At 40.7% G+C, this 26,600-nt stretch overlaps 2 protein-coding genes across 4 annotated transcripts; one reads left to right on the top strand and one right to left on the bottom strand.

The window, feature by feature from the left end:
* Positions 1 to 1,319: 1,319 nt before the first annotated feature.
* On the bottom strand, positions 1,320 to 19,338 carry LOC122861870 (RAS guanyl-releasing protein 1-like). 3 transcript variants are annotated; one of them, XM_044166883.1, is made up of 17 exons: positions 17,632 to 19,338; positions 16,811 to 16,986; positions 11,524 to 11,629; positions 9,937 to 9,999; positions 9,714 to 9,845; positions 8,694 to 8,847; positions 8,348 to 8,521; positions 7,402 to 7,518; positions 7,042 to 7,317; positions 5,782 to 5,862; positions 5,376 to 5,480; positions 5,089 to 5,198; positions 4,481 to 4,625; positions 4,300 to 4,336; positions 3,778 to 3,909; positions 2,731 to 3,015; positions 1,320 to 2,605 (listed from the first exon to the last, which is right to left on the bottom strand). In XM_044166883.1, exons 1-17 carry the CDS (start codon positions 17,766 to 17,768, stop codon positions 2,565 to 2,567), a joined length of 2,271 nt encoding a protein of 756 aa, XP_044022818.1. In that variant the 5' UTR covers positions 17,769 to 19,338; the 3' UTR covers positions 1,320 to 2,564. The 3 variants fall into 3 exon arrangements, with proteins under 3 accessions (XP_044022818.1, XP_044022817.1, XP_044022819.1); XM_044166882.1 differs by having other exon boundaries at positions 2,696 to 3,015; positions 17,632 to 19,326; XM_044166884.1 differs by lacking the exons at positions 9,937 to 9,999; positions 11,524 to 11,629; positions 17,632 to 19,338 and having other exon boundaries at positions 2,696 to 3,015; positions 16,811 to 16,948.
* A 1,391-nt stretch (positions 19,339 to 20,729) lies between these two features.
* exd1 (exonuclease 3'-5' domain containing 1) lies at positions 20,730 to 24,584 on the top strand. The gene is made up of 11 exons (XM_044166885.1): positions 20,730 to 21,263; positions 21,434 to 21,502; positions 21,624 to 21,657; positions 21,735 to 21,811; positions 21,944 to 22,017; positions 22,158 to 22,244; positions 22,369 to 22,473; positions 22,565 to 22,645; positions 22,753 to 22,896; positions 22,987 to 23,178; positions 23,642 to 24,584. Exons 1-11 carry the CDS (start codon positions 21,134 to 21,136, stop codon positions 24,254 to 24,256), a joined length of 1,608 nt encoding a protein of 535 aa, XP_044022820.1. The 5' UTR covers positions 20,730 to 21,133; the 3' UTR covers positions 24,257 to 24,584.
* The last annotated feature ends 2,016 nt before the right edge of the window (positions 24,585 to 26,600 follow it).

Here is a 26,600-nt window from a genome sequence, read left to right as displayed (position 1 = left end):
CTTATGGGTATCTCACAATGGCCCAATTCCCCCAAGTACACTGATGTCTGGGTGATAAATCATCTCTGTCTCCGCGCTGTAATTACGCAGACTTTTGAAGTGTCATATTTTGCTCTTAATGTATGGAGAGCTGAGTAAAGCACTGCATCAGTTAGCCTACATTTGCCGTGCAATCTCCTTCAGGCTTAAATGCACCACAATTAATTATGTTTACATTCTCTGTTGGGTTTGTAAATGGATTTTAGACTGATATATTTATCTTTATGATGACTACTAACATGTCAGGCTACATACCTTTCTCCATTCAAGCTTGTGTTACAGCCTTGAGAAAGCAGCCTTTGCTGGGGGCATCGTCCCTTGAGTTTAAAACATGCTCTTTCTGTCACTTTCTCTCAGCCACCCATGATATTGGAAATTATTCAGCATTAGTGTGCTTGGAGCCTGGAAGACTTAGGGTGTTACTCCCTTGCAGCTGGGTGTCACATTCAAATAGAAGTAAATTAGCTGTCACCAAGGCTAGGCTTGGGAGCTGCTGCTATGCCTCAGAGACTCCTTTTTCACTGGGTCTCTGCTCACTGCCAAGTCAATGCAAGGTAAGTCATTATAGCTACAAGAAATTAAGATATAATAATAAAGAATAATTTCAGTCAAATGGCTTTCTTAATCTTAGGATGAATTACCGCTATAGAAATGCACACACTGAATCCCAGCACCAAGAATATGGCAGTATAGAATCACCTGCTGTTTGCAGTATTGCTTAAAGAAAGCTGAAGGATTCGGTACTTGGTTTGAATCTCTGCTTCTCCAACAGCAGACAGTTGCCCTCTCATTATCTACAGGCAAACATTAACTGTGGAGCTGGACTCATTACCAGCAGCAAAGCCTAGGGGACAGGGCAGATTGACACAGTCTCCACACAACAGAGTGGCACCACCTATTTAAAGGTTTATGTCTCACAAATCCATCATTCCACTATTTTACAGATATATGCAGAACAATTTACTGATGATGGCTCTTAACTGCAGGTCTATCTTTGTTTTTTCCCCCCTTATGAAACTCAGCTTTCCTCATCTTTTAGCTTACAATGTATTTTTTATGTTTTTTAACTTATTTAAGTTAACCACAACCTATTTGAGACAATTATCTGATTGTGATGTTTTATGTGCTTTAATTTGAAACACATAGATAGCTAATTAGAGTGCAACATTTATAGCAAAAGTCCCCAAGATTCTGAAAACTAGATGCCAATAATCAAGAAGCTGAAGAAATATTATGAGGCTTTAGTGACCCCCGGTGGTCAAACTGAGTAACACACGTAATGATTTTATATAGAATGTACAGTATTTATTATAAGAGAACAATACTGAGAGAAAGGATGAACCTTGACTTAATTAAGATGGCACTGTATATACTGTATTTACAGCACATTACAAACACATGTATCTTGACTCCCATTCACAGCACAACACTGCTGCAATGGACCACACAATAATACAATGACAAGGCTGCACAATAAAGATAACAAGTATCAATATGATGCCAATACACACAAGCATAAATAATTCACTGAAAGTACCAGCATAATGTACAAAATGTTCATTTAAGTCACTCTCTATATGAACCGTGTAGTGTTTGAGACAATAAATATTAACAGAAGCACTGATCTTGACATGAACAGGGACAATGATGCAGAGCAACAACAGTTCTGTACATCTGAGGGCTCCAACATTCATTCTTCTGCTGCTGAGGGCCTTCGTCATTAATAACAATGATAATAATGCACCTGTCAAATACACCATCAACTTTTTGTTTTAGAAAACTGTTTTGCTGCATAAATTTTACTGCAGCATCTGATTTCCATTTTATGTTTAACATAAAAAGCTAGTCTCATTATTGATCAGGAATTGATCAAACACCTTCTGCTCTATTTTCACTCTAAAATACTGCACTCCTTCATTCAGTAATGTGTTATGTTTATATACCTTTAACACAGGAAACTCCATTCAACTACTCTTAATGGTTCACTACATAAAGTGAGTAATGCTCATTGCAACGACTTTCATTCCTCTGTGAACAGTACAATTACAGTAAAGGGGCTCCTTCTGCTCACTTAAAACTTCTTTAAATATACCACTACAGCCTTTTTAGCCCGTTTACTGTATTTTCTGTACTGTGCACTGTAGCTGCTTTAAAAAAATCCATACACACCTCAGAAATGTCCTTAATCTCATTATTGGTGACATACTGATTGGCTTTTTTTGATTGACTGTGTATTAGCTTTAAACCACTGGCTATGTGCATTGTATCTCACTTTATACCATGTGATGCCAAATTGCCTGGGTATTGTTATACTGATAAATTACTTGCATTGTTCATGACCAATAAGTTAAACATTGGAACCAGATTTATACATGCTGCCATACGGGGGCAGCACCAGTCTCCCTGGAGGAATTCCAGTGTGTGTATGTGTCTAGGAGGAGGAGTCCTCCTCCACAGGGTGGAGAGCGTGCCTCCTCAGCAGTGTCTTTAGTATCTCTATCTCCCGCTCTGCCTCCTTCAGCTTCCTACGTAGTGTCTCGTTGGCTTTCTGGAGCCTCAGGTTGTCCTGAGAAAGACAGAACATTTGTATGATGTACAGTAACTGTGGTGCATTTAAGTACTGTGCATAAGGAGGAAAAGTGGTCCTGATACTCACTAACTCCAGAGATTCATAGGTGGGTTTGCTCTCACCCTCTGGCTCCTTTGGCACAACAGACGCTCTGTTTTCCCATTTGGCACAGTATCGCTGTTTTCTCTGGGGCACCGGGCTGGGACACGCGGTGATGGTGGGTGCTGCTGGGACCAGCAGAGAAGGCTTAAGGCGGCTGGCCTCAGGGGATGCAGAGGAAAGTTGGGGTCCCTCTGTCTGGGTGCCACTATGGACCTTCCGAGGCCTCGAATGGGAGGTGACCGGGGAGTCTGGCCTCCAGTCTTTGCTGTCATCTGGCGGGTAGGGGAAAGGGCACTCCTCTGAACCTGGAAAGTGGGGCATTACTAGTAATTATTTAAAATGAGACAAATGGAAAATGTGGATTGTTAATCATGGTGGACTTGACTTGAGACTTTTCAGCCTTTTATCACAGCCATGTCTTAAAGGAGAATGAGCTCACTAGATCCAAGCAACAACCACAAAACAAAATGACTCAATGCAGTATGCAACGAAACTCAAGCCAAACAAACCATATGACAAAATAGCACGTCATTAAGACTCATTTGAAGAGGGGCTGTGTTAATATAGCCCCCGTGTTTTTAAGATGTGTCTTCTTGAAAGTTCTTCTGTTCTGAATATAGCAACTTTCTCACAGCAGGTGGGTAGCTTCAGTATTACTGTAAGTGAAACAGTTCCTAATGACAGCTGGAGGGAAATCACCCTGACAATAGACCCTGCGCTCTAGAGTTGTTTTCTTTCAGCTGCCGCAAACTTAAGTGAAATCATGTAAATTCTGACTTTTATTGTTTTCTGTACAGTGTGGCAGGCAGTGATTACAGGAAATAACTGCTTAGTTGAACACATGCCTTAAAAAGTCTCAGCCACCAGAGGGCACATGTCATAGGGACGTACTGATTGCTGCCATGTTACATACATGTTATTGTCTACATACTTCAGGTGAGAGTGTGCATCTGTGGGAACTCGTGTAAGAGAGATATGTTTGTTGTGACTGTGTGAGGAATAACACTGTGTGCGTGTGTATCAATGGACTGTTTATGCTGGTAATGAACCCCATCACCCAAACCCACCCTCTGAGGTGCCCATGGTGACAGACGTGGAGCTCGTTGTCGGACTGTCTATGGCGTTGGTCATTTTGGTGTTCTTCTTGCACTCAAACGCCACCTGGTCCTTGCACAGCTTGTGGCAGTTCATCCCGCAGTCTGAGCAATTCAAAAGAATGCACAACATGTCAGAACAGGAACTAGCGTCTAGTCTAACATTGACAAACTGACTTTTCTTTGAACACTATCTGTTCTGCAAATGCAACTCTCAGAGCTTTGCATGCTTACTGTCAGGCAAACAAATAGCTCTCAGATCTTTTGAGGGACGGGGGAGGGGGAAAAACTGTGGTTCTGGCTGCAGACTCGTTTTTTTTCATGTGCTGCAAGGTTCAGCTAGCTGTGTGCAACACAGAAAACCACACTACACCTTCCTAAGATAGCTTCACTTTACCTGCTCCTCACTGTGTGTACCTCTCCTCATTTTTAAGCATGGTACTTACATTTGGCCAAAGATAGACATGCCAAAGTTGCACAAGATAGAGCGCCTACCTTTGCATCTGTAGCCTTGCTTGATGACACCCCACAACTGTGAAGAAGAATATGGAGAAAAACATCACTGAATATCAACAAGCAAAAGCCTGTATTGTTGGAGAATTTGTAGACCGTGGCAGTAAAGCAGTTTCTATATTTCATCATACACCTTCATGCTTGAGTTTGTGTGGTGACTTACAAATCCTGAGCAGTTGTCACAGAAGGTGGGTTTCATGTAAGTGGTCTCCTGGAAGTTGTGGACAAAGCCAAGACCTAGTTTGGAGCAGATGACACTGGCCCGCATGAAATAGGCTGTGATCTCCTCTCTGCTGATGAGGCCTTCCCTGGACAACCACAACATATACAGCATCATTTAACACAGGAAATGGTGCTGTAAATGATCCACTATACATGGGCAATAAACATTGTGACAGATATTTGACAGATCTTAACTTCATACTTTGATGTCTGACCCGATTTATTTATTACTGCACCCACTCATCTGCCCCATGTGTTACTATACACTATGCCACTTTGTTATTGTGTAATGTGATAACAGTGTTGTGAACACATGTTTAAATTAGGTCTAAATGAGAAATCACATTCTCTTCTGTGAGTTGTGAGTATCATGTAGCACTGGAAGTACATGAGAAATAAAACAGTGAATGTGTCGTGGGTTATGGTTAGTTCTGCAGCTATTACTGTTTCCTGTTGCTACACTCATCACTACAAATACCACTTTTTATCCCTCTCTTCTGAAGTCACAAAATGAGCTCGGAGCGAGTGTGTGACCTGTCAAACACTCACTTCTCTTTGTCCATGACACAGAAGGAAAAAGGAAAGCTAGCAGCAATTTTCTCAAATTCCCCTTGAGAAATGAAGCCGTTCTCGTCGTGATCGTAGTTCTTAAAGACGGACTGTGAAAGACAAGAGGCAAACACCATTGTTGCTTGACTATTAGTGAACAATAGCTGCAAGAGCAGGCTGTCAAAATGGCAGCATCCAGAAGAATAGTTAAAATAAATGATTATGGTTATATAACAGCATTGCTGAGTAGCTATGCGGAGGCTACACTTGAAAAAGGAAGCACTTACGTCCACCATTCTCTGTACATGTTTGCTGATGGTTCGGGGGTCGGGTTTAGGAGCAACTCCTGATGCCCAGTCCACAACCACTGGAGGTCTAGAGGGGGTAGCTGGCTGATAGAAAATGAATCAGTCATTAAAAAAACAAGCCTAGGCAGGCAGATAATCATGTAAAATATTATCTGCGCAATACTATTGCACTAATATATGATATATATATCATAAGCTGAGCTAACCAGCTACTGGCTTTGGCTTCATATTTAGCATACAGATATGAGAGTGGTATCTTGGTATCTTTTCATTTAACTCTCAGCAAGAAAGCAAATGAGCCTATTTCCTAAAATGTTGAACTATTGCTTTAAAGCCAGCTGTTAAACAGTTGTTAACATAAAGTGTCTCTGCTTCTATCACTCACAGGTGCTTTACAGTTCCTGGGTTCCCTGGCATAAGACAGTTCATAAATCTCATCCTCAGAGTAGTAAAGGTCCAAGGACAGCTGTAGGGAGTGAGAGAACACATGTCAACACATGGGAGGTAAACAAAGAGAAAGAGCTCTCTGTATATCTACATTTTTCTCCTTGAAACATGTTTTGATGAGGGCAAAATTAGGTCACAGGGTAACTATTATCTCTTCATGGGCATGTTGCCGTTCAAGTACGATTAAAGCACCTCACACAGATAGCACAACAATACAGCAATCTGAACTCACTCTCATTCACACTCATTTTGTCACCCACACACTCGTAGATCATAGACTCTCATCACACCCACACAAGCGTGGACGATCCACATGCTCATTTGCATCTGTGCTTGCATTCAATACAATCTAGTGAATCACATCAAGCTACGTAACAATTTTAAAAGAATCTAAATGAGAGATCTTAATTCAAACATAGAAGAGGATATATGGAAACACATAGTGGCTGATGCCGGGTGGTCAAGTCAGAGATGCAGTGGGCAAATTTACACATCAAAATTATACACATGTATTATTATACACCAAATAAACTTCAAAGAATGGGACTCATGGATAACAATTACTGTTGGAGGTGTCAAAGGGAATTTGGGGATTCCTGTGGGATTTTTCTTTTGTTTCTCCTTTCTGTAAACAAGTAAGTATTGGAGAGTGGTTGCATAAACCATTGCCAGAATCTCCCCAGTTGTGCTTATTAGGAGACAGGTCTCTCCTACCACCAGGTATATCCAAATAAACATTTGGACTTCCATTGGCAGGTTTTATTGGCACTCTTAGGATTGCTCTCCACCCTTTGGAGGAGTCAGACAAAGCCTGTTTTTGATGAATGGTTAAAGTTAATGACAGACATTGCCTCTTTTTAATCTTTAATCCAAGGACTAATAATTACCAAGGGAAGTTTTATGAAGTCTGGTCTCAATTTTTAAAAGGTATATAAAGAAAGAAACATAATGGAATGAAAATATTTATTCCTACCTTTTTAAATGAAAATGTGCTACTTCATTAATGTTTTTTTATTTATACTTTGTCGTTACTTAGGTTAATTACTCTGTGTGCCCACATTTGTTTTGTTCCCCTTGTTTTGTAATATGTGTGTAATATGTGTAATATGTAATATGTTGCATTATGTTGTTTATCTATTGGAAAACATAATAATAAAAAAATAATCTAAATGCAAAGTTGCACTAAAGCGTGCATTACCGTTAACAGATGGACCAGGTCCTTGTTAGCGTCCAGCCTGGGAGGAATCTGCTGGAGCTGGATCAGCTCATTAATGTGGCTGTAGAGTGCCTGGAGCTTCTGGACATTCACCTTGTTGTCTTCCACATAGTCTGACATGGCCTCATTGACCGAAATCAGGTCTTTGAGGTGGACTCCCAGGATAGGGATTTTAAAACCTGTACACCTGTTGTAAGCTTGTCTATAGTTGTCGTAGTTTCTGCAGGAGGACAGCAGGTCAGTCATCTCGTTCAGTACCTGGGGAGTGAATAGAATTTTTGTAACGATTAATGTGAGGATGTTTTGGCTCTATTATCAGCTGGATCTGATTATGTCATTTACCTTGATGACCTCACTGGGTACATGTGAGGTGGTGTCCTTCAGTCTGGAGATCGAGCTGTGACACAGCCCTCCCACCACTGCCATTAGTGTGTTGTAATTGTGCATAAGATGTAGACTCTGGTGGACACACACAAAAAAAGCACACATATCATTCCATCCACACACACACACATATAAACACGCACAATTAAACTTGTTCCAGGTAGCCCTGGTTATATAATCCTCAACACTGCAGTTACATAAGCCACTTATATTGTTGGCTTTTTCTTTCCGCACTCTGATATCTCACTCTTTTTTGGAAGTGCCTTTTCCCTCTCTTTTCAGTTCTGTAATTCATGCTGTCACTGGAGCATTATGGTGTGAAATTCGTTTCCACACCCGTGGGTTTTGAGGTTGACAGCACTGAGCAGCAGCAGACTGGTGCATTAGTGTTGCAGTGCAAGAGGTCCTCCGGAATACAACATTGCCTGACGGCTCCCTGAAGCCAACACATCACTTCTCAGCAGGCAGCATGCGGCAGCACATTGGAGGTGGTTTTAACAAGCAAGGTCTGATCAGCAGCTACACTCACGAGTCATTTCTCTCTTTTCCACTTCCACAAACTCCTCAGTGTCTACTGTTCCTCTTGATGACTCCATTAGCTTGAATTCAGTTAATATTTTTTTATTGGTAAAATCTTGGATATGCTAAAAGCCTGCAGCAGAGCTCTTGAGAATCATTACCTGCTCTCTGTGAATATGCATTATGCAACTGCCAATTATGTGGCATCTATAGTGTTTTTCAGAGTAGTGACAATAGACTGTCATTAGTTAGATAAGGTGTGTGAACAATAGCACATAGATGCAAGCAAAGAGGAAATGTGTCAAATGGAGTTCCATTTTTCTTTTTTGCTAAAGCAGGAACAGAAACTGTGAGAGTGGTAGTGAGGGGTTGATTAAACCACTACCTGGGCCACGTGGATAAACTTGGTGAAAACCTCAGCTCTCAGCTGAGCCGTTGGCCTGCTCAGCACCATCAGCTGAACCCACTGGGAGATACCATTACACAGGGCGATGGAACGCTCCATCACAGGGATGTCCTTCATGCAGCAGTTGCGAATGTAATTCTGATAGTCTACAAACTAGCAGAGAGAGAGCAGAGAGACGAGCATAAAAGTGCTGCACGGAAACTACAAGGCATTTCCCCCAGGGAGGAAACACCTAATGGTTTTAGTTGCATGTCAAATAAACAAATCATCAGTGTGCTAAAGATAACCTATATACACTTGAATAGTCTTTTGTGTGAATGCTCACTGATATCCTGCAGAAGGACTTAAATTCCAGGTAGGTGAGATGTTCAGCCAGCTCAATGGGCTCCAGGTGATCAAAAAGAAGAGAGACCTTCCTCTTTTTACTGCTGTTAGCTTTGATCTTCTGGCTGGCCTTCCACGACCAGTCCCGTTCATTTCTAGGGCACAACATGGAACATAACATGACCACATTTACAATCGGCAAAGGTTAAGTGATAGCATTGACTTCATGAACTGGAAAATGACAGCTTTAGACATTGTTGTGTCAATCAGTACAGACTTACGTTAATGTGGCCAGATATTGCTCATTATTTTAAATTCTAGTCGAGATGCAAACACTTCCACACACTGAATTACATGTAAACTTCGCATTGATATTAAATGATGAAAAATCCTTTTGATATATTGTTGCAGTCATAAATTGTACAGTTTGGATTTGAAAAGGGCTGAAATGAAAATTAATGAAAATTAATTGGCAACAATTTTGATAATTGTTTCAATTTTTCTATTAAAATAATTTTTAACCAAAATTTCAGTGAATATTTGCTGGTTTTTGTAGTCTTCTAAGATACTAAATTTAATATCTTTGGGTTTGGGGCTGTTAGTCAGACAAAACAAGACATCTGAAGATGATGCCTTGGGCTCTGGGAAATTGTGACATTTTCTGACATTTTATAGACCAACTGATTAATTGAGAAAATAAGCCCCAGATTTGTATATTATTGCATAATATTTCACTTAATACCTAATAACTAGTCAAGTGTGACATATTGTAATTTAAATAACATACTGGAACAAGAAGACACAAACATACTGTATATATGATGTCAAACAGTGTGAAAACAAACACACATTTAATGTAACTTTGAAGCTACATTAGCAGTCTCAAAGTTATGTTGTTCACAGTCTGTGTTCTGTATTCTTGATCGTGACTGATTTCAGTATCTTCCATGACTGAACAAACAACTGAGAGTCATGTAGGCCTTATGTCTCAGTTGCCAGCTGGTCAGAGATTAACACTTACATCCATTTGGTCTCTAGGAGAGAGCAAAGATGCTCCTGTCCCTGCTCTCTGATCAGCTCCCGGAACTGGTCCAGGCTGTCTGACAAGCTGTGGTGCAACCGGAACATCATCCAGAATTCCTGGATCCAATGCCTGGAGGTCAGAGATGATACCATGTGACTGATACAGAACATACATACAATTAAAGTTCGACTCTTAAAATGCGTCTGTGTGTTAAACTGACCTGATGAAGTAGCATATTCTCTGGCACTCTGCCGGCTGCTCATTGTCCAGCGCTAGTTTAAATGTAAGGGCTTTGGTTAAGGAGTTAATGTTGACTGATCGGGATTATTAACCTGAGTAAAGTGTGGTTTTATTGTCTGAAAGTTCAAGCTGGGATTCACATCAGGAGTCAGTAGTGTCTCAGGCTTAGCAACACTTTTGTTTAGGGGAAAACAGCTTGTCAGTAAATCTGCTGATCTTCGACACTGTTCAGGACAGGTGTGTTTTGAGTAAATAATGAACATATGGTTGATCCAGCTGCAGAGTTGCTTCCGTACAAACAACTCATTAATAAAAAACTACCGCAACTAAACAAAAATAAGAACAGAAGTGGCATTTGGTAATGTGGGAGGAAGCAACTGCATGAAGCAAAACTCTGATGAGCATCACTGAATCATTCTGGCATACAGAAGTTAGTGAATAACAAAATGTACAAAGAAAACACACAATCAATGCCTCACATACTGTAGAACAACTGTTGAGTAAAGTGCATTGTTTACTGGTAGGATGCTAAAGATGTTTTAATCAGTGTCTTGTAATTATTTATTACGATGGTCGCTCTGCACTCCATTTGCACATGTTGACCACAAACACACTATACAGTACACACAAAAGCATTTCCTTCTTATAAGAAGCAGCTTCTATAAACAGACAGACACTATAGCTCTCAATTGGCACATAAAAAGGCTAATTACGTCATGGGAGCACAAGAACTGCCCACGCAATCACAAGGCCAGACTGTGATGAAGGCTGTTAATGGCCCCTGTATCTTTTCCCTGATGCTAACCCACACACTGAATTTATTTGATGTATCCTTTTGAGTCTTTGGCTCAGAACGAGAGGGTTAAAAATAGCAGAGGGGCATTTGGCATTGCACACTCTGATGTGGGTACATGTAAGAGGGGGCCTCTTTAAGCAATAGAGTGTCTGTGTTTTTATATAGTTGAAGAGGACTTGCATGTGAAAGAGGCAGAGGTAATTAACACGTGAAACCCCAAGGCTGCTCGCCAGGCCAGTATGCTCCTCTGAGAGGCTTTGTGACGCCACTGCTGTTTCCTTAATGGTGTAAAAGCGTAGATTACAGGCGCTCCACTCAATTCACGAGACACTACAAAAAAAAAAAAACATGCTTTTTTTTCTAGCTGTAAAGTGCGAAAAATGAAAGCGACAGAATCAATCATTTTGAAAGAGACCAAATGCACGATGGTAATAGACTCCCTGTTTTTGAATGCATGGGATACAGGGCCCAGAGTGAAGGAAATTTACACAGCCATAGATTTAAAACGGCTACAGCAACTGACAGTAGGCATAAACACAAACTGCCACTTGCCTATCGCATTTTACACTGACAGCTACAAGCTGCATTGTAAGCCAAGTACAAGCTTGACTGCCTGTTGCTGTTGACAACCACAGGAAAGCAGCACACAGCACAGCAGAGTCATTGATCTGATCCCATGTTGGTTCTCAAAATTGGCCAATACAGCCAGTTTGAATCATCGGCTGTGTTGTGACAGCGGTTATAGCTTTATGTCGGACTGTTGAAGGATATAGAGTGATGAGTTTGTCCAGCAGATCACTGGAGGAGATGAGGAGACGGTGCATGGTCAGGCTGATGTTCAACAGGTGGCTGCTCCCACATACACAACCATCCGAGTCTGCAAGACAACATGCACACACTTGAGTTTACCCTCATTGCTACAAAGTGGAGAAAAAAAAAAAAATTCTCCACATGGAACTGTATGACATGACATGTTTCGAGATAACATGTCATCCCCTTAAAATAAAAGTTGCATCAGTGACACAATTTCCCTTATTTAGGTGGTATCCGCTAAGTTTAAAAAAACAAAACAGAATCAGTGCGTGTGTGTTTAACTTTACATCCTATCCCTCATCGCTACACCTTCACAAAGTAAACCGGATAAAGTGGGATTCAAGAGCTTCATGTGGAAAAGTGTCCTTCTTACAGTAGGCTTAATTTGGACCAAAACATTTTCCCATGAAAAATGCCAAAACCAACAATGTGTTAGGCCATCTGTCAATACTTTCTGACTTCTCTATCTTGTCTCTTGTCTCTATCTTGGTTTGTAAATCTTTAAAAATAGGTCCCAGATATATAGTTTGATTTTCAAAAATGATAAATAATTACAAAAAAATATTACTAAAACAGCTTGGCACTGTAGTTTTTAGCAAACATTACTCAAACAGGAGTAATTTGTGCTTTCTTTGGGACTTTTTTCAGCTGTGGATTAATCCACATTTGCTGTTCTAGTGAGTATTTCCAGCAGCAGGATGGTGTATGTGGGACAGATTCAAAATAAACTACAGTGCCAATGTCCATCATAATGAAGGACCATCACCCAGTGTGTTGTGGCTCACTGGTGTGTTTTTGGATAACAATGTGGGTCTATGGCACAGAGGTTTATCAGGTTTTGACTACAAAATATTTTGGCAATATTTGTTAGTGGATCAGTTCATTGGTGGTTTTGGTCTTTTCATGAGATTTGATAATAAGAAAAATATAGAATATCACAGCCTTATCTTTTAATTACTATTTTTGGGATGAATTAATTTGTGACGATGGACGGAATGCACTTTGCAAATAAACCAATGGATTAGATTCTGCACCAGGTTGAGGACAAGCACAGAAAGATAAAACTGTTCCTTAACACTGAATAACCTCAAATTACCTGTGAAAACCATAAGCATTAGGTTAAGCATACACTGTAATACATTTCACAGACCATGTTTCTGAAGATTTGCCTTTTCTAGGATTGTGTGAACCTCTGCAGTCAGCTTGTCTCACAACCTTTTTCACTTCCTTTTTTCCCTACATATATATGTCACTTCCTCTCTTTGTGACCAGACCACCTTTCCTTATCTTGGTTGTCTTACGCTACACTACAACCAACATCTTGAGACCCACAGAGTAAGAAAAGTTCTTGTCAACCACTTTAAAAAATTATACTACATGTGTACAAAATACTGCATAATGCCACAATGTCAGATCTGACCTATAATTGCAGAAAATGCATTTTCCTGCACACTTAAGCAAAGCAGCACACCACTTATCTTTTGTGAAACTTAAAACCACTGTTACATACAGTGACTAGGTGGGTGACTTAAAGAGGAAGAACATTTAATTGAGTCTTTGAAAATATTATTTATATATTGTGGGACATTTTAGGCTGTTCACATCTTCCTCCTACAATCTGTAGAGAATGAACACATTGTGCTGAAAATTTGAAGAACAACATCTGTGAATTCTCAAGCTCATTATTATTTTACTTTATGCTTTACCAGTATCTTAACACCATGAAGGACATCAGGTGTCTGTGGACCCATTTTTAAACCATATCACCTTGGAAATACCTTGGGCGCCATGGCAACATGTTTTCTAATCTTTGTTATCTGTAAGCAACTCACCACTCCCGCTGCAACTGACTAATCCAGCCCTCATATCCTGCATGGGGTGTGTTTCTGTTTGTAACACGCAGCCACTAACAGCTAAACCCAGTGAATTTCAATGACCTCACCAGTCAAGTCAATAAGAGAGTAAAAGAGACAAGTGAAACAACGTCTAATATTCAAAATGACATGGCTGGTAAAGTAGCAACACTTTGATGCAGTTAAGACATATGTATATGAAGCAATGCTCACTCACATCTTTTTGACAAATGAGCTAAACTCAGCCTGTTTTATTAAAATTAGCAATTTGTACTCAGGTTTTAGTTCACAATCTGGTAACAATCGGGTGTGAATCCGCCAAATTCAGACCTATGGCAAATGCACAATAGGTCATGACTCTCCATTAGGTAAACAATTGCTCCATCCTTTTTTTCACAACTTTCCAACCACTAACCCTCCCTGTGCAGGGTTAATTGCAAGAGGAAATCCCCTCTGAACTGTCTGTTCCTGACTGGAAAATTAGGAAAGCTGCCGCCCACTATACTCAGTAGGCGATTTGAGGGTGATGCCATCCCCTTTGTTAGCAAATCGACCAAAATCCATCCCCCTTGTTAACTTGCTCAAAAGATGCTCTGTGTCATGTAGTGGCGTTTCACATTGCCACTTTTAATAATCGCCAGAATCTCGGAACATATGAGACACACTGGTCTTGAACTTCCTGTGGGAATATTGAACATCTAAGAGTGCCCATTCCTGATTAAAAGCTCTGTTTCCGCTGTCTTATTTTCTATTTTTAGAGCATGCCATGTGAAATTATTTCTCCAACTTAACTCTTCCTGTGTGTGTGTGTAACACACTCACTGACTCGACTAGCAGCCCACTAAACTAGTGCTGTAAAGGCTAGAAAAGCTGCGCCGGTAAAATTAGAAACACTCAATCAAAATTTAAGAATTCTCAACAATTTATCTATATTCTCTACAGCAGATGGGGGAAAGAGAAAGTGCGGCAGCAGCATGCCAGAGGCCAGTTCTCACTTGTTATTTTTTAATAAAACAAAGCCGGGGAAAAGCCCCCCTGTTAAAAATTAACAAATCACCTACTGGCTACACTGGAACTATATGATACTGTATGGTGATAAACACTACCGAGAGCATGCAGCGTCTAGCACACTTTTAAGGTTATCTTAGATATTCATCAGCTGCTCCAAACCGGCGGGTCGCTTTTCCTTGTTTTGACAGAGCCTATCAGACTGGATGGTCTCTTTGTTTTAGAGGAATCCAAGGCTCTCTCTGTACTCTGAACAAACATCTCCATAGTAATCAGGACATACTGTCACTTTATGGACTATGTTTGAATTTATATTTTAGAGCAGTGATTCCCAATCAGGGGTACTTGTACCCCAGGAAGTACCTCTGCAGTTGCCAGGTTGTACATCAAAACTAGTTAGCAAGCAAGCAAAGAAGTTGAAACAGTTAGCTAAAAGCAGTGGATAAATTGTCAAAATAGATGGATACATTATTAAAATAGATAGCTAAAAGTGATAGATAAACAGTTGTAACAGTTAAGAGTAATGGATAAGTGGTTAAAATAGCTCAAAGTAAAGCATAAATGGTTGAAATAGTTAGCTATAAGTAATGGTTAAATGGTTGAAATGTTGAGCTTCAGCCACTCAAGTGGTAGTAGCATGAATGCAAACATTCAACAGACTAGAGTATAAATGTATAAATAAAATATTGAAACATCCACTAGTCTATCCACTTTTATATCATTAATAATTAATAATATCCCATTAAAATCAATTCAAATGAACACATTTGGAACATGATGGGTGGTGTCGATGAAAGGGTACTTGAGTTCATCTGACACAGCTGTGGAGGTTCATCTGACAGAGGTAGGGAGCCACTGCTTGAGGTTGAGGGCTTTCTTCATAGCCAATAGAAAATTTCTCACTGAGAAAGTTCTCACTGTAAGAATCATATTGTTTGATGTCTTACATATTTTATAAATGGTATCTAATAAAAAATGTAAACCTGTATAAATGTAAATGAATTGTAACACATATAAAAAAACAAAATATATATGAATTAGACACCTGGCATGTTCAGAGCATGCGGCGCAGCCCAGTGCAGTGTGGTCTAGAGAGAGTGATGATGTCAACAGCCATTGATCCGCACCTCATAGTGCTCTACATTTCAAAGGCTGTTCAGCATCTGAGGACCACTGTTAGGGAAGCTGACCTTTCAGCTCAGCCAGGCTTGAAGCTGCCATCAGGTAATCCTTCAAATAGCTGTTACGTGCACTCTCACATTTGAAAAGGTGGCAGGATTCGTGGACCTTAGGGGTTCGCCTGTGATGTGGGCCAGGAGGAGCAGGACTGCTCCATTTTATCAGGAGAAGCTGTTCAAGGAAAGCCCCAGTCATAACACACTGCACTCAGTGAGATACCATCTTGAGCATATGGATCTCTTTTGCATAGTGACAATGAAATGACTTTTTTGAACAAGTGGTCAGAGCCATGCATGATACTGTACTATAGGGTTCCTTAACTCTTCTTCTGATTAATTCTATTTCCTTTGTGAATCTGAAATGAGCAGCATGCTGTCATTACTGCCTGGTTCCTCCTCTCCACAGATAAATGTAGTTATGGGATGTCATTGTATGTGCAGCCTATTGTAACACCTCTCCATTGCTCTTGCTCCATTTGTGTAACCAGGCAACAGCAATTTGAAAGCTTGTCTCTTCAGAGACGCAATCACAGTAACTCTGAGAGCACTCCAGACAACTTGATGAAGCCAATGATCTTTGCTTGATTGATCAAACAACAGCCTACTCAATCACTGCTGTTCTTTTTTCCATTTAAGAAACTCTCTATATATCTTGCATACAATAAAATATTAATTGACAGTGCAGTCTACAATTGCAGAAACATAAGAAGTTATAATACAAGCAATCATCAAATACTATTTTCATCTACATTTTCACATGAAGCAAAAAAAAAAACCCTACACAAAATCAGACTCTCAAGCATCAATAGGACTGATTTCATCTTCAAAACATAAAATCCTACATAAAATAAAAATAAATGCAGATGTGTTAAGATCCACTTCACTTTCAAATGCAATGCTTGCCACACCTTTTGTTTAGAGGCCTGCCCAAACATGTTGGAGATTTGCAGCAAAATGCCAGGAAAGGCAGTGGGAACAACAGACACTTCTGGGAAATTACAACAGTATGTGATGTCACTTAAACTAAGGTTCAGTTTTTCCTGTTTTTGAGCTTACCATCTTATTGTTTCTCAATATCATAAACAAGAACTGCAGAAAAGCACCAAACTTCCAAAGAATTGTAAGATGTCAGTGTTACACAAACATGGACCAGAAACACCTGGTCAAACTCAACACTAGTGCCAAGGCAGGCCAGCATGGACTTACCGAAGGACTGCAGACAGGCTTGGATGAGCTCCTCCCAGTTTGCCCCTTTGGTGAGGTGTCCCAGGGACATCATGGATTTACCCGGGACGGTCTGGGCCGGGCTGGGCTTGTGGAACCTGTGAGGACGGCCTGGAGGAGAAACTCTAGACCTGGAGCTGCATCCTGGAGTCACTCTCCTTGAGAAATAGCAACACAATAAGAGTGAGAGAGAGGAGGGACAGGAGGGCTTGTTGTAATGAAAGTGCGTTTCTCTATTTGCATATGAGGATGTAGGGTACTGTATGTGTATGTACATGTGTTTCAAACCATCATCGTATGAGACCAGAGATTATTACACATGAAACGATTTACGTAGTTGTCACAAAACACTGGAGCAGCCAATGTTTTGTGACAACTGTGTTTAAGCTTTAAGAAACCCCCCTTGCATTTTTGCTATTCATTGTTCTCATTTCCTTCCTTTAACTTGGGGAAATACCGGTTGATTGCGGACATCCAGTCTAAACTGTTGAGTGACCAGTAAACAAGAAGGAATTTGTTCGAAACATATGCAGTTTAAGTGCAGCATGTCAGAAAGTAACAACAATTCAGATTAAAGAACATGTTAACCTATTGCGCATTTGTGCGCAAAGTAGTTGGGTAGCATCAAGTCACTTTAACGCACCTTTGAGGCACACATTAAGAAACGCCTGTATATTTACCACTAGGCACCTAACAGTCAGTAACACAGCTCTGATAACTGAAATAATCAATTGTTGAATAAGTATGCGCGTTTTCGCCAAAACCACACCAGACACAATTCAGTAAAACATTATCTGACTTACCCATCTTCCTTTCCCTTTTCGTCGGACGTTATACTTTCGTTTTGGTTGTTTTCTTTTGATTGACATCCCATGGCGAGGTACTGGGCGACGAGCGGCTGAACTAGGCTGTCCATCTGTGTTCTCCTCGATGGGAGCATTGCATCGCTCTGCTCGGCTAAGTGCGCCTCGGCGGTCTCAGCAGTATTGTGCTGACTCGTCAATGAACATTACACAATTAAGAGTCACCCAGCTTGTCTGCGAGTGGGCGGCCGTGGTAGCGGGCTTGTCACTCACACTCACTCCGTACTTCACCAGTCGATACTACTCGCGTCAAAAGTCGAGTTCTCACAGGTTTATACTTGGACGAAATGAGAAGCAGTTAGTACATTTTTACTGTCATGTCACTCATTTGAAACTGTAATAAGGGTGACTTATTTCACTAATTTGATCACTGATTTCACTCTCCACACCTACACGTTTCTGCTGCCCCATATCAAATCATATTCAGCAATAAACAATCTCATTAGATTCACACAAAACGGGGGGCGGTGGGTGTCCTTGACATGAATACATTTTGGAAAATCTGTGGGAGATGATCCCTCTTGTAGTTTACTAAAACTTTTTGTTTGTTCAGTCTGCAGAACAGGAAAAGGGTGGACCTTCCTCTAAAGATAACAGTAGTGACAGGTTCCATTATAGCTTATATGGGGGATAGAGTTATTGTACCATACTGTAGGTGGTCCAGAGAGTAGGTTTCCTGAAACCTTTCAACTGCTTTAAGAAGTTTAGAGAGTCTTATCACATGACATGTATGAGGGGATTCATGTAGACCTTATGCCAATGAATAACAGCAAAATCAATTAGTTTCAAATCAAAAAGACTGATTTAAGGGATTTTAACATGTGATTTTTCAGAACCTTTGAATATTACCAAGACCTAAAAACTACATCTGGTGTGTTTAGACATGTTTTCTCAACCACACTAGAGTTAGCTCTACAAAAGAGCAACTTCTCAGTATGCATATGCAAGTGAGAACCTGCATATGCAGTATGCTGTAATAGATCATGTGAAAACCCTTACATATGATATAGCCTAACTGGAAATGCAATTTATCACAGCTTTTCTTTGACCATAAAACATTCAATTTAAGCAAAAAAGAAATGTTGATAAATTAGCCCTTTTTCACTTGACTTTAACTGAGTATTAGCTCAGGAGGAGCAATGCACTCCATAGGACAAATAATATAAGGCGCATCCACTTGGTGATTAAATCTGAGACAGCTCTGAGCCTCCTGCACCCCAGAGCACCCTTCCTTTGATTAGGTGTCTCCCTGTGTGCTGTCCACAGATGAACAGTAGTTGGAGTTCATGTATTTCCACAAGCAGAGTGACGTCATGAAAACCTGTGTATTTGCAGCTGGCTACTTCTGATAAGATAGCTTGTCTGCACCCTTTTCTGTGTCCCTACTGTTATCAGACCAGCCAGTGACACCTTAAGGCTGCCCCTATGTGGCCAAAAGGCACATCGAAGTTTGAGCCCAGTACTGCTGACAGAAATGCCCTGCTTAAATAAATAACAATTGTCACATTCTGTACAACTTTTCAATGAATGAGTGAAGCAGCATACATTACCGTTTGGGGTTTGGGTTACTTGTGACCATTGCCCCCTTGTGAGTCTCCACCCAATCTTAGACCAGTAACAAACACATACTGATGAGGAACATTGAAAGGTATAAGTATTCCTTCAACTACAGGATTGACTTGATTCAACTTGTTCCAATCCTGTTAAACTCATCTCACTGCAGCACTGCCTCTGACACATTATATGATACATTTGGGTGGATCATATTTCTACATCTACTTATGATTATGCACTCTGAATGGCCTCATGCAAAGTTAGAAATGTAAAAGTTTCCATAGAAAGTTAAGATCAAGTGACCCATGGCAAACAAGAGTCAAATGTTTAAAAGAAAAGATAGTTTTTGGTTTCATGGCAGAAATCACCTATGTTTTCATGTATGTCACCACTGATCTTATCTTATTATTATTATCTTTATTTGCATTTTGTATTGTAAAGGTAAAGATGTGTTTCCTTTGCATACCTGGAAAAAGATAATTTAAAGATTATGAGTTCAGGCATCAGCCCTGTGGTCATGCAAAATATGCAGCATGGCCAATTAGTAGTCAGCCAGTCGCTGCTGCAGCAAGCCGCACGATGATTTATGTCTTTAGGGTGTAAGTAAAAAGGGCAATGAAGGATTTCTTGATAAATGGTCAAGATCTAATTAGAGAATATTCATAGTTTACCTCTCTAAGGATGCTCAGTAGGCCAACACAGGGCACTGACACACTGTACACAGACAAATGAAAAATGGTCACATGCACACACCTTGTAATGTGGATGAAACTGTATGACTGCCTTTATATAAAGTGTCATTGTCAGATGGAAAATTGTCAGATTTCTAATAAACAAACTCGGGTCGAAAGAGTGAAAGACCTGGGACTAACAGCAATTAGCTCAATACTTAGGCTGTGACCACCCCCTGGTGGATATTTTGAGTTACTGACCACCTGGGAGCGTACTGGCCTCTTCTATTGAGAATTAGCTACTGCAGCATATATAAGAATAAATGGATCACGATTAACTCAAGTTCAAGTGTTGCATTTAGGTGTAGACAGTACTAACCGCTCTACATGCTCCTATTGTTGGTCCGCCACCACAGACTCCACACTGAGCAGAATTTGGAAAGTAGGAGTAGAACTGCAGCACCCTTCAGTAAAACAAAAATGTTGGAATCAGTCTGTAAACCTTCTTTTGTAATTTTCTACTCTATTCTAATCTATTTTCTTATTTGACAGCATTTTTATTTTTAGCTCGATGTGCACCTGATTTTAACGATCTAACACATTGTTGAACTGGTCTGACTTAACACAACGCTGAATACAGTTTGAAACACACAAACCGTATCTGAAATTCAACTCATATCAGTGCATTTTAAAAACCTAATAACAATTATATAATACCATTAAATTTAATTTTGATCCTGCCTGCCACGTTCTCTTTTTTTATTCCACTAGAGGGCACCAAAGTCGGAAATTTTCAAATTATTCACATAGCAGCTTTACGCAAAACAGATGTTGATGTGCGGTTTATGTAGTGGAAAGTATATAGCAAACAATATACATAAAGTTCTATTATAATATTATATATTGCATTTCAAATTAATTATATGCTTTTATTTGGCTAATTTTGATCTGTTAGCTGGGGAGGAGGAAGTAGATGAAACTAAGGAGCTGTTGAACGCAACATTAACTTCGTTGACTTGCACGTCAACGCTAGCGTTGTGACAAGTAGCCTAGCTAGGTTACTGGGGTGAAATGACAAGTTGTAAGCCTAGCTTGCTTACATCTTGCCTAGCTAGTCATTTCCGTGGCTAACGGAACAGCGTTGACGGCCTGATAGTTCTAAGCTAGCAGCTTCACTGTGTTTAATTACTTGAAAGAAACTTATATATGACTCCAAAATGGTTGTGGACGACGTCCAGTTCCTGAATATTCTCAAGGGAAAACGCATCAAACTGACCCTCAAGAGTTCATCTTACCTTGGCGTCGTCCAACGTATCAATCCCAACAAAACGTTGATTTTGGCGGACGGTTAGAAAAATGTTCCTCCTGTATTTTGTATAGCGAGTCTTTTTGGATAACATTGTTTAGGAGTTAACTTAATAAATAGTTCTGTCAAAAGGCAACTTGCTGCCTGTAGTTCAAAAACATGTCACTATTCGTAGCTAAAGTAAAATGTTATCTTTTGTGAATTGTTTCAGTTGTTAGTGGCAGTAATGGCTGTAAATTTCCTGGCTCAAAAATGTTCTTCGGGCATGAGATTCTGAATGGTGAGTTCACCCACGACAAGTGGTATCTGAAAAACGGAAGTCTGTGCTGAATATTTACAATGCTTTTAGTTTTTACTTAAACGTTTTGATACATGACGTTTTTGTATAATTAAATTGACAGTGGAATTTACCAATGAAGCAAACACTAACAGTGGGTAAGTGATCAACAAACAATGTCACTATTGGTGAATCTGACTTGGCCATTAACTGTAACATGTAATGTGCTGCACAGAAATATACATGACCACAGAATTGAAGAGCACTTGAATGTGAAAAAGTTTCAGCCATACAGGAAGACAGTCACATTGGGTAAGTATAATAAAGGCATGAGATATTCTTTGAAGTGAGTTTAGTGTTTTCTCTAAAGCTATATTCATACTCAAAATTCACATCTTCCAAATGGAAATCATTAATCACTATTAAGAGGGTCATTATTCGCAGATGATGATGAAGATGAAGAAGAGTATATCAACTTTGAAGTCATTGATGAGTTTCATGAGAAGTTTGGACCTGCTGTAAGTTGATTTTAAGTTCCTTTATATGCTCTTTTCAGTATGTAAATTTATGAGGATAGTATATAATGGTGGAGACATGCATTTACTGAGACCTGTTGTCTTTAAAACTCTGTATAACATCTTGAGTTCCCATCCTTCAGGTGATGCACATCAGGAAGCAGCGTGTGATTGGTGTGGGAGCTGATGGAGTTGACGTATTTAAGCATGGGAGACTGTGTTGGCTGCAGGTGAGAAGTTCCTGAATTCCTGCTTTTTTGAGTTCTTCCTTCTGATCTTCGCTCCTTTCTGCTTTCTTTTCCATCGTCACAAGAATGAGAAGAACATAACTAAAGCTGGTCTTCATTCATCTAGATTGCCACTAAAAACAAGGTATACCTATTTGATATCCTGTTACTTGGAGCTCGGGCTTTTAAGAATGGTCTCTCCATGATCCTTGGAAGTAAGCACATACTAAAGGTGAGCAGTGTAAACAGACTAGAAATACTACTGTCCAGTCACAGTGATAATTATTACCATAATATCGATGCTGATTCTACATTTGGCACAGGTCATTCATGACTGCAGAGCCATTGCTGGATGTCTGATTGCTCAGTTTGGAGTAAAGCTAACCAACGTCTTTGACACACAGGTACATGTACAGAATGTTTTGTGCATCTCTTGTGGCTTTCATGTTTTTTTTCCTGTATGTTCAGTTGAGTTTACGCATTTCCTGCTTTTCTTTCTGCATGTAATAAGGTGGCAGATGTCATGTGCTTCTACTCAGAGACAGGAGGTCTTCTTCCCAATAGAGTCAGTACTCTGCAGGAGGTGGTGAGTCTCCATCTGAAGGTGCCCTCCTCCCAGCTCTTATCCCTTCAGATGAAGTCACAGCTCACCATGGTACAGCACACGGTCTAATCCAAGATAGTTCTATTTGCCGTATAGTAGTATATCTGTGTGTGCTGTAATCACTGGTGTGTGCTTTTACAGGAAGAAAGGGAGATGTGGCACAAGCGGCCCTGTCCTGTACCACTGCTTAAGGTGATGGCTCTGTCAGTGATCCACCTTCAGCCTCTCAGACTAGTGCTGCTGGATACTCTCATGACAGACTACATGGCCCTGGTGGATTCATACCTCAACAGCAGCCTCTACAAACCTGATGAATTAGAGCATGTCAGCATGGTGGGTAATTCACAAATGAGCAGTTGTTTTTTGTTTATTTTAAATATTTGGCAGTGTTTTTTGGGGGGGGGTGAACGAAAATGTTTGTTGCATACGCTGCATTTACATTTCACAGCAGGATAACTGCATTTAGATGTGTAGGTGCCTTCTTTTTTCACTCACGACTTTCTTTATTGCTTTTATAAAAATCTTGTTAAACTTATAAACGATAGGTTCACATTTTTTCAAGTTTATCTTAATACAACACTCGCATGCCTATATGTACATTGAAACAATTTTTTGTCACTGTAATTGTTCCTCCTGTCCATACTGGTTGTCAAGAGATCCCTTCCTAATATGATTCCATTGTAAGTGATAGGAGGCAAAATCCACAGTCCTCAATCTGTATAAAAATGAGGACCAAAACCATCTTTTAGAAGCATACAGGTAAGCAGGTAAACAGTCCACCTGTTTGCATCTTCAGGAGAGCGTGTTGGAGTTGCCCAAAGAACTCAGGCAGCTAGAGAAAATGTGTCGTGAGCGGCAGGATAGGGCTGCCGAACACTACCCTGTCACAGAGGAAGGTCTGCTGGCTCGTTTCAACCCCCGTACTCAGTCTCCATCCCAGACCTCACCTGCAGCACAGGAGCATGGCCAGACTTCCTTTGGACCTGCAAATGTGGAATCACCTTCCTCAACACAAGTGGACCTTCTCCTTCACAAGCCACCCACAAGCCCTCCGAGAGTCACCAATGTTTTGTCTGTGGATGTCCATGCCTCCCCTGACCCAGCAGCTTCAGTCCCAGCCACTGCGTCAGCGCTCAGGAAACGAATGTCTATTAACAGTCCCCCGTTTCTAGGTGTAGGCAGAGGGAGCAGAGAGGTACTGATGGACACAATAGGTAGAGGAAGGCCCTTTGGGAAAGAGCAGTCATCCGTCCCGGTCTTACCCGCTATAGGAAGAGGCTTCCTTCTCCAGATATCACAAGCTCAGATCCGCAGAGAGAGCACTGGGGACATGGAAACTCCTGGTAGGATGGGGACAGCTTCTTCATGCCCCAACCATACGCTTACCCAAGAAGCAATGTCCCAGTGCTAATGATCTGCCAAAGGACACTTCTGGCTTGAGAGGAGACCAGTCCCTCTCATCTTCACTGAGGTAGTCCTTCAGGTCTTTCAGATATTAAAGGAGGTGTTACAAAGCCATACAAGGACAAGTCTTACCAAAGTTTGCTTTTCCATTGTTTGTGATTTCCTAGTATGACCAGAAGATGGCAGTAAATATTCTGTTTTGTGCAAAGGTTTCTTTGATACCAGGTGTTTGTGAAAAGTCTTCTGTTTGGAAAAAGAAGAGAAAAAGATTTTGTTGTTTGGACGTTGCATGCCAGTTTAATTAAATATATTTCTATTGTTTGTGACCAAACGTATGTCAGTCTGTTCCTTTATTTGTTTTGTCTCTAGATCTTTCTCACTTTTGGTTTATAATTGTTTGGTTATTTTTATCATGCAGAATGTGTTCTGATTGTATGCTACAGTGTCTCAGAGCACCAAGAAATACTAGCCTTGGCTGTTGGAACACAAACTACAACCAAAAACAGCTCCACATGCCCATTAAACCATAATGTGCTAAGCTTAGCGTGATTGATTGCCGGTACAGCTTGGCTTCTGCATTGCAGTTAATTGATTGTGAAAAGCAGAGACGTGCATTGATGGATCTGCTGTTAATTGAGCAAAAACATTGCTAGCTGACACTTCCTTTGATTACTGACGACTTAAAAATAAAACAGACTTGGCACAGGCTGAACAGTGATACTGACTGCAGTCTCCAATCATTGCTGCAGTTCAGATGTACATGATCACAGGTGGCCAACACCTGCCATGTTCTACAAAAGCAGATCTTATCCATCTAATTTGCTGCTTGAGGTGCCATGCAGACTTTGCAGAGTGGCACTGCACAGCCATTTTGCCTGGATCATCAGAGGTTGGTGCCTGGGATTAAAACAAGACATGGACACAACAGCAGGGCACTGCTGCAGCCTGCAGTGCAAATGGGCCCCCCATATTAATCACATCTTATTGCTATGGTTATCTACAAGCAGAGGCTTGGACCCTTTCCAGAGCTTTCTAATTGAAAGCATGAAACAGATAAAGTAGGATTTTAATTAACTGGGAGGCAGCCCGGCACAAAGCCTTGCATCTCTCTTAGCAACCAGCTCCTCCTCAGCTTCTGCTAAACACAAGCAGGGTGGATACCCGTATGCCTCCTTTAACCCTTTGAAATGCGGTTGTTGCTCAATCTGTATGTGGGTAGGTTCAGCAGGCAACAAAAGGTTTACCACATCATCTTAAAGCTGATTCACTTGACGATATCTTTGAGCTGCTGCATTCAAATCTTCCAAAAGTGAATTTCCTGTGCCACAACTTTAAATGTAGACTTAACTGCATTGACTTGCATTTATTTTTAGAATTCATTACACATAAATATCCTGTATGGCTACAGAATGGGAGCTGGTTTTATATATCTGCGTCATTCAACAGTGAAGTTGTGGAAGGGGATGTGTGTGTGTGTGTGTGTATGGGGGGTGGTACAGGTCTCTGTGGGGCTGTGGAGGACAGGCTCCTGTCATTGACAACCAGATTGGGGCTCTTATTTTAGAGGACCTTGCATTTCCTCTCCGTCACAATAATGCCTTATGTGCAGCGCTTCCTGTTTCTCAGGCCTGGGAGGAAGGAACAGGGCGCTTGTCACACGGTAGTCACCACTTCCTCCCTCCCTCCCCCCACTCCCCCTGCTCCCAAACTTCAGACAGTGTTGTGTCCTTCAGAGGGGAAAGATGACTGCACCTTCAGCATCACAGCAGGATGCTGCCGAGCTATTTTTAGACTTAAGTCGGAAAGGTAGCGCACAGACATAAACACAAACTTTAGGATGTCCAGCTGTGTTGATTTAGCATCCAAAAATGGAGGTTCAACTATGTAAGGCCAATTATTGTTTTGACGGAGCAGTGGGACTCCTGAGGCCTGCTGTTTGCTCAAGGTGTAATTTAAATAGGTGACCGATAAACAGTGATTATCACTTTAAATAATACATACGTTTTCCTATGGACAATTTTGAACTACATACAAAACTACAGATATTTTGCTTAATCAAAGGTGTTCTTTCTGTACCATTATTCAACCACACAGTATCAATAGGCAACAAAGCCACCCAGACACGTGCCAGCCTCCATTATTGATCACCTAGACTTGTGGCACCCTTCCGACAGCACCCAAAACAAAGGTATTGTGCCCCCCCAGTGCCTTATTTACTTTCAGCCATATTACTGTCGTACTGCAGGGGTTCTAGTTACCAACAACACCAAAGCGACAAGGTATTCACAACAGGCCAATGCTCCTAGGCAACTATCACCCCTCTTGATGAGTGTTAGGCTACAGATTTGTTC

The sequence above is a fragment of the Siniperca chuatsi genome, linkage group LG15 (genome assembly GCF_020085105.1).
Source record: "Siniperca chuatsi isolate FFG_IHB_CAS linkage group LG15, ASM2008510v1, whole genome shotgun sequence".
Classification (NCBI taxonomy): Eukaryota; Metazoa; Chordata; class Actinopteri; order Centrarchiformes; family Sinipercidae; genus Siniperca; species Siniperca chuatsi.
The sequence above is the reverse complement of the archived record's forward strand: the minus strand, read 5'-3'. Positions and strand labels throughout refer to the sequence as shown.